Genomic DNA, 7,220 nt, shown 5'->3' with positions numbered 1-7,220 from the left:
AAATTTACTACAGGTTTATTAAACTTTTATGTACAAAACCTTTTAATTTAATTATTATTAAATTACATTTTACTCATATATATATATATATATATATATTATATATATATATATATATATATATATATAAGTGGAGCGTTCAAATTCAAACAGTGCATAATGGCTGTTTTTCTTCTTCTTTGTTTTTCAAGTAAAACCTCCGTCTCGTTTTTCATGAACAGGAATGTAATATCGGTTATGTTGCTGGTACTTGGAGAGCTAAGTACTTTGTGTAAAATTTAGAGAACCACTGTTCCAAGAAATTCCAGGAAAACAATATTAAACCTATGCTACTGCTAATCTATGCTATTATCAGGCGAAATATTTTTGACTTCTTCAAAAGCGTTAGCTGTTTACAAACGACTGCATCATTTTTTTCCCCCCTCCGCCACTGTTTGAAATAAACAAAACAAAAACCCTAAATATGGAATAGAGTACCTTGTGTAGTATGACTGATGAGCACTCAGAAATGGCTGACGCAAAGGGCATTAATCTGTTTTGCACAAACACAAGCGCCCCTCTGTTCAAAGCGAAGAGAGCAGGGAAAAACGTCAGGCGCCGAATAACTAACATTGATGGCTTGCGTGTCACCTGATATTAGTCTCACGTTTACACATGAATCAGCGTGTCAGAATCATGGAAAACACGCCTCGGGCCATCTAGACAAACTACCAACATTCTGTTTCTATTTGGCAGCCGACGCTCGCTCGCGACGCCCTACAACAGTCGACGATTCCCCTCCCAAACTGGCAAAGGCACCCAACAAAGTGACTGCGGCGGGCTCGCTGGTATGTGACTGGCAGGTGTTTTGCACGCTCTTTTCAAAGCGCCTCACGTTGGCAAGGCACGGCTCTTTGTTCAAGCGCGGGCTGTTTCAAGCACCTGGCTCCCAAACACTGCGACATGACGTGCGCTTGATTAAAGCCAAATGACAAGAGTTTGAGACAAAAGTGATTGCGACTAGCGTGCAGCTCGGGTCTCGCCGCAGTCTGGCGAGCGCCTGTGTTGACTGAGGTTTGACGGAAGGGAAGAAGAAGACGGGAGCACTAAACGCAGCCGTGGAAGTCACCAAGTAGAAAATAGCACGTTTGCTTTCACGAGGAGAATTTCATGTCCTGACACTGTGAGTTGGTTTAGTTTGCAGGCTCGCAATGGTCTCAAATTCATTTCTATTATTTATTTTTACATTTGTGTCCACGCCTCTCTCGCTTATCCTTACACATCCCTTCATGTTTGAACTGTGAAAATACATCTGCCGTATATGCTAATAGGAGGTCATGTGGCTTTGACGAGAAGTGCTAGCCTACTGATAGCTTCCGAGCTAACACGACTATTTTTAGGTGGGATAAAAGTTTCGGAAGCATCAGTACTGCCAAAATGCATACGAAAACAATCAATAGTTGAAATTTGAGCTTTCAAAGATGTATTAAAATCAGAGAAAACCTTAAAAAACTGAAATATTACGATCATAAAATCTTTCTCAACCAGTGAATCGGAGAGGCAAAAGGCTGTTATTGATAAAAACATTTGACTTCTTTCAGTAGAATCGATTTTCACGTTGTTTTAAAAAGTGGTCCCCTTGAGCTTGAGAGAGAGGAACACAAAAATCGCACAGAGGCAGGTCGGATGAGTCGGACGGTTTCTCCACCACGGCGTTGTTCTTCTTGGCCAGGAACTATCTGATGTTCAGGGCACTGTCGCGAGCAGGCACCTTGTCATGGTGAAGCAACCACAACTCCCGCCTCTTCCTCACAGTGACGAAAGCAAGAGCAGCGGGATAGGATCTCTTTGCAGGCCCGCTCATTAGATCATCTGGCCCAGATTCACTATTTTCTTGTTGGCTGGCTCCACCCCTTGATCGTAACTGGGTTAAAGTTTGACTAGTTTTATGTAACACATTCCTGTCTTGTCTCGCTGCAACTGATACCACACAAGCAGGAAGGCTGATCAACTCCACTGTTAGCATACATACAAATTTTGAATCATTCTTTTCTATCAGCTGTAAAGCAGGCACGATGTTGGACCTGATGCAAGATGATGTCTTCATGGCTTTCAGCACCTACGCACTTATTGTTATCCTGAAAATGATGATTATGTCGCCACTGACTACGTTTTACCGCTTCAGAAAAGGGGTAGGTCAACACCGGTCGCGTCTGCAATGACCGTTCAAAACGTTATTTCAATGTTGATGTCGATTGCTTTAGTCCTTTGCCACTGAGGAAGACGTGGCCCATAAGTCTGCAGAGGAGAGAAAGAAACTGCTGAGGATCCACCCAGATGTCGAGCGAGTTCGTAGGTGAGGCGAATTCTGCCGGGACTGCAGTTTAATTCGTGAAATTGTGTATTTGTCTTGCCTGGTCCAAGTAAGTGTAGATAATGAGTAGCAGGCAGTGCATGTGGTCCATGGGCCTTGAATCCACCTCTTGATACCGCTACGCCATGTGCTCAGTCAGATGTTATGAAATTCTTGAGCAATCCAAGTAAAACAACTGCAAATTTGCTCCCGTATAATAATGTCAAGCATTTCCTCTATTTTTAAAAAATTATACACGACCATACTTGGAGCAAGAAAGTCAGTGAGCATCCTGGAGATTGAAGGTGAAAACGTGCAGAGCAAGTTGACAACTTATCAATGACGTCATGGATTAATAAATATTAACTCGACTATCGCCATCTTTGCGTTGATAACATAAACATGTGGTCGCTGAAACGTTAGTTATAAAATAGCAGGTTTAGAATTATTTGAGCATCAATGCTAATTTTAGTCTTCGTCCGCTATTGGACTTGCATGATTTGTAATGCATGCATGCCTTGCTTGAACATTTTGGTGTTTAAATCTTCAATGTACTCCTCCGTATTCCTCATTTCAGTCATTTCTCTTTTTTTGCTGACCAGATGTCACCTGAACGACTTGGAGAACGTCGTTCCTTTTGTGATGGTCGGCTTATTCTACGCCATGAGCGGACCGGAACTCCCGGCCGCGCTCCTTCACTTCCGCATCTTTGCCGGTTCTCGGATCTGCCACACCATCTCCTACATTGGGGCTTTCCCCCAGCCCTGCAGGGCTCTGTCTTTTCTCGTGGGCCTGGCAGCCACCGTTTCTATGGCCTACAGCGTCCTCAGTAAAGTTCTCGTTCTTTGAAGATGACTGTCCCTCACCCATTTTCACCATTTGGACGCTTCAAGATCACTGAAATTCTGCTCCAACTTCTGCAGGTCTTAAAACCATCTATACCCATCTTAAAAGCACAATATTTTCATGGGTGTCATTTATTTCTAACGGGGTATTAAAATATTCACTTGAATAATTTGGCAAATAAACATTTTTCATACAACCATTTTAATGACTATTTATTTGGTCAGCCAAAAGTTCAGAAAGTATTGCATCAGAAGTGCCAGAAGGCATACTAAAATATTCAGTAGCTCAAATTTGAGCTTTCAAATCTTTCATTGGATATGAAACCTGAGTAAAAATCTTATAAAACCTTGAAAAACTGAAACATTACTCTCAAGAATACTCAGTTTCTTCACCATTGCATCAGAGAATCGTTTCAGTCAGTGTACACACTCACTGAATCACCAACTTGACATTTTGGGCAAAGAGCTTTACTGGACAAAAAAATCAACTGTGGGGATCAGCCGAACCAGCGAATTCCAGACTTCACGATCTAGAATCACTTCCATGGGGATCCAAAGATATTCCCAGGCCAGCTGTCTGTCCAATTTGTCCTGGATCGTATCAGGGGGCCTCCTACTGGTGGGACACGACAGAAACACCTTCCTTGGGAGGGATTCTGACAAGATGGCCAAGCTACCTCATCTTCTCTTGACGCAGAGGAGGAGCGAGCAGGTCTACTCTTAGCCTCTGCCGGATGACTGAGTATCATCTCCCCCCTCTTCTTGAGTACTTCACGATTTTCGACTGCAGACCATGGAGACCATTTGGAGGATCTGATTCTCATTCGAACTGTTCCACACTTGAGTGAGATTTGAAGGTTGCGGTTTCACGTAGATGAGAGGACCAAACCATCTGCGAAAACCAGCGATGTAATTCTGAAGCCACCAAAGCGAACCCTCCCAACACCTTGGCTGCGCCTGGAAATTATGTCTATAAAGATGATGAACAGAATCAATGAGGATTTTGGACTCAACAAATGCACTGTACTTAATACCAATGTAACATTATGAATAGTTTGGATGTGAATCTTTAAGACTTAGCAGAAGGTGCTGTGGGGAATTTGATAAGAAGAACTGAAGTGGGAAGAGTTGCCGTTTGGAAGAGATGGTCAACCTGGAGAGGTGGTGTCATATTGATTGGACGTCGGCTGGGGAGCAGTCAAACAGATGGAAAAACAGGTTTAACTCGTTTGGCCAGTCCTGGTATTCAGTTGGGGCTTGTCCACCCCCCTTCAGTTGTGTCCACACCTCTCGGGTATTGTTCACCTCAAGGCATTTTTCCTGTTGTACTCTTTGAAGTTCCTATTTATCCCCTGAGATAAAGGCTCTCTTCTCAATCAGGAGAGTCTTCAGTTCGGTGGTCAGTCAAGCTTTATTGTTGAACAAAAAAAAAAAATACTTTCCTTCCCTGTGCTTTCCAAACATAAATGTATAGTCTGTGATGCAATTGGTCAGACCAGCAAAGTCCTCCTCATGTGAGCTTTCCGCTTGCTCCTAGTTTCAGTTTTCACTGTTGGCTGGCTCCACCCTCAGAGTGACCAGGTTTAGGGATGATTCGTTTCTTCGTAACACACCCCAACTCACGAGCAGCTAAGCTGACCAATTCAACACTTATTCTACATACATAATTACTTTTTGTAAGTCAACCACAACACTAATAGCGGTCTCGTCGCTGTGGAGCAGTCAACGATGGTGGACCTGATGCAAGATGAGGTGTTCATGGCTTTCAGCACTTACTCACTTATAGTTATCCTGAAGTTGATGATGATGGCGCCGATTGTTGCTCATTACCGCTTCAGCAGAGGGGTAGGTCCACGCCAGTCATGTCTTCGATAACTGTTAAAAGAGGAAACATTACATTAGCACGTATGGCCATGTTTAGGCCTTCGCCAATGAGGAAGATGTGGGCCATCGACCTACGGAGGACAAAAAGAAGATGCTGAGAACACACCCAGATGTTGAACGAGTTCGTAGGTGAGAGAAAATTCTGTGTAATGTGCAATTCAGTTTCCTAAATTGCTACTTTATGTATCCGTCTTATCTGTGGCACATTAAGCCAGGATATTTTGAACAGCCTATTCCAAGTAATTGCATAATAATTAGTGTCAGGCCAAGGATTTCTTAACCTGACATGCAGTACTCAACGTCATACCGCAACATAGTATCGAAGGAAAATGGAAAAAAAATAAAGTAGAAAGTTCTCTTAGTGTTTCAAGTGTTTATTACATTAATCTATAAAATATCATCATAACAAGCAAGAATTACAAATAGCCAGTACACACTATACTGTACTACTTGTCCCGATGTTGGATTGTTGTACATTCATACATAGTCTTTATTTCTTTATGGTCACCTTCAATTTCAATAATTTGCAACGATAAAGCAGAAAATAAGTTTTTGTTTCACAGATGTCACCAAAACGACTTGGAGAATGTCATTCCCTTTGTGTTGGTGGGCTTTTTCTACGTTCTGAGCGGACCGGAACCGTCAGCCGCCCTGCTTCACTTCCGCCTCTTTGCCGGTTCTCGGATCTGCCACAGCATCGTCTACCTGGCCGCCGTGCGTCAGCCCTGCAGGGTTCTGTCCTTTCTCGTAGGCGTGGCGGTCACCCTATCGATGACCTACCACATCCTCAGTAAAGTTCTTGTTCTCTGAAGATGACAGACACTGCCCCCAGAACTGTTTGTTTACTTCAGTTTGCTAAATCTCAACGACTACCGTAAAAGGTTTTGGGTGGCGATGGTGCTGAATGTTGAGCATTTAAATAATGAAAAAATAATACTCCACCTCATTTTGCTCACCGTCTGAGAAATTGATGAAACTTAATCAGTGTACTAGGTGCAAACTTGAAAGTGGGTTTGAAATCTGTGGACTCCATTAACGTGAAAAAAAAAACAAAACAGGTAACTTAAATATACAAAGTAAATTATGACTTGGGGTCTGATCCTTCACCACCAATCTGGTCTTTTACTGCCACTCCCGAGTCCGAATTTAGAGTTGTATCTGAAGGGTCTGTTGATTCAGGATCTTCATCTGCTTGATTTGGAATTTCCATACAACATCAGTGAATATCGATAATGGTTCCTTGATGCTCTTATTTTCTTGCTGGGGAACTTTGAGGGGTTTTTCAGCAGCTTCATTCTCAACCCCCAGCAATACCACGTGGCTAAACTCCAGATATTCACGAAATTCTGCTCAGTTCTTGATCGACGGAGTCCAAAATCTCAAATGACTAAACCAGGTTTGGAGAACGATCATGGCACCTTCTTTTGTTTGGTTGGCTACCCCCACGACAAAGTGGTGATAGCCAAGTTTCATCCCGGTCGCTTTGTTTAGTCAGGTAAAATTTGGAAAGTATTCTGCAATTTTTTACAACTTTATTGGGGGTTCGACAAGCTGCAAAAGTATACATGGTCTTCTGACCTACATTGCAGCTGCCTATATTCAAAATAAAGTTGCCTTGCATCCACAAACATACTGTGTCAGCATAGTTGCTTTGAACAGAGCTAAAGAAAATGACCTTGGGCAATGAGCCACATGCTGCTAAAATCAAAGAAACTGTTCTCTGATCATGCGGCACTGACTGGACGTCACCATATTGGAGCCGCTCCCAGTTACAAATGAAGTTCTGTCAATTCGGGCCTTCAGTATCACTGTTTACTCTCGCTCGGCAAACCACGGTATTAATTGGATGCTTATGGTTAGGACCCCAGAGCCGGACCACGATGGCATGCACATCAAATTCTGTTGTTTAAGGTCCAGGTGACAATGGATAGATGAATTGTCAGGTGTCGGTTATACCGGTAGAACAGGTTTGAACACAGGTTCTTAATTGAGTGGCATTGAAACAATGTTGCTCAGTCCTAAGAGTATTCAAGGTCCTTTTCTGGAAAAAAAAAAAAAAATGAATTGCATCACTATACCGTCCAACACGTCCGCGGGTTGTGGTTTTTCAGTTCGTCGCTTGCGATCAAATAAAACACGAAGCGGGAGTTACCGTGTTC

The 7,220-nt window shown here is 42.8% G+C and overlaps 2 protein-coding genes across 2 annotated transcripts; both read left to right on the top strand.

Moving 5' to 3' along the window:
* The first annotated feature begins 1,930 nt into the window (after positions 1-1,930).
* Positions 1,931-3,377, top strand: LOC133493873 (microsomal glutathione S-transferase 1-like). The gene is made up of 3 exons (XM_061807824.1): positions 1,931-2,171; positions 2,244-2,335; positions 2,935-3,377. The coding sequence occupies exons 1-3, from the start codon at positions 2,055-2,057 to the stop codon at positions 3,179-3,181; spliced, it is 456 nt and encodes a 151-aa protein (XP_061663808.1). The 5' UTR covers positions 1,931-2,054; the 3' UTR covers positions 3,182-3,377.
* A 1,528-nt stretch (positions 3,378-4,905) lies between these two features.
* On the top strand, positions 4,906-6,679 carry LOC133493875 (microsomal glutathione S-transferase 1-like). The gene is made up of 3 exons (XM_061807826.1): positions 4,906-5,022; positions 5,099-5,190; positions 5,625-6,679. Exons 1-3 carry the CDS (start codon positions 4,906-4,908, stop codon positions 5,869-5,871), a joined length of 456 nt encoding a protein of 151 aa, XP_061663810.1. The 3' UTR covers positions 5,872-6,679.
* The last annotated feature ends 541 nt before the right edge of the window (positions 6,680-7,220 follow it).

The sequence above is a fragment of the Syngnathoides biaculeatus genome, chromosome 20 (genome assembly GCF_019802595.1).
Source record: "Syngnathoides biaculeatus isolate LvHL_M chromosome 20, ASM1980259v1, whole genome shotgun sequence".
Taxonomy (NCBI): domain Eukaryota; kingdom Metazoa; phylum Chordata; class Actinopteri; order Syngnathiformes; family Syngnathidae; genus Syngnathoides; species Syngnathoides biaculeatus.
This window is presented reverse-complemented; position numbering and strand designations above follow the sequence as displayed.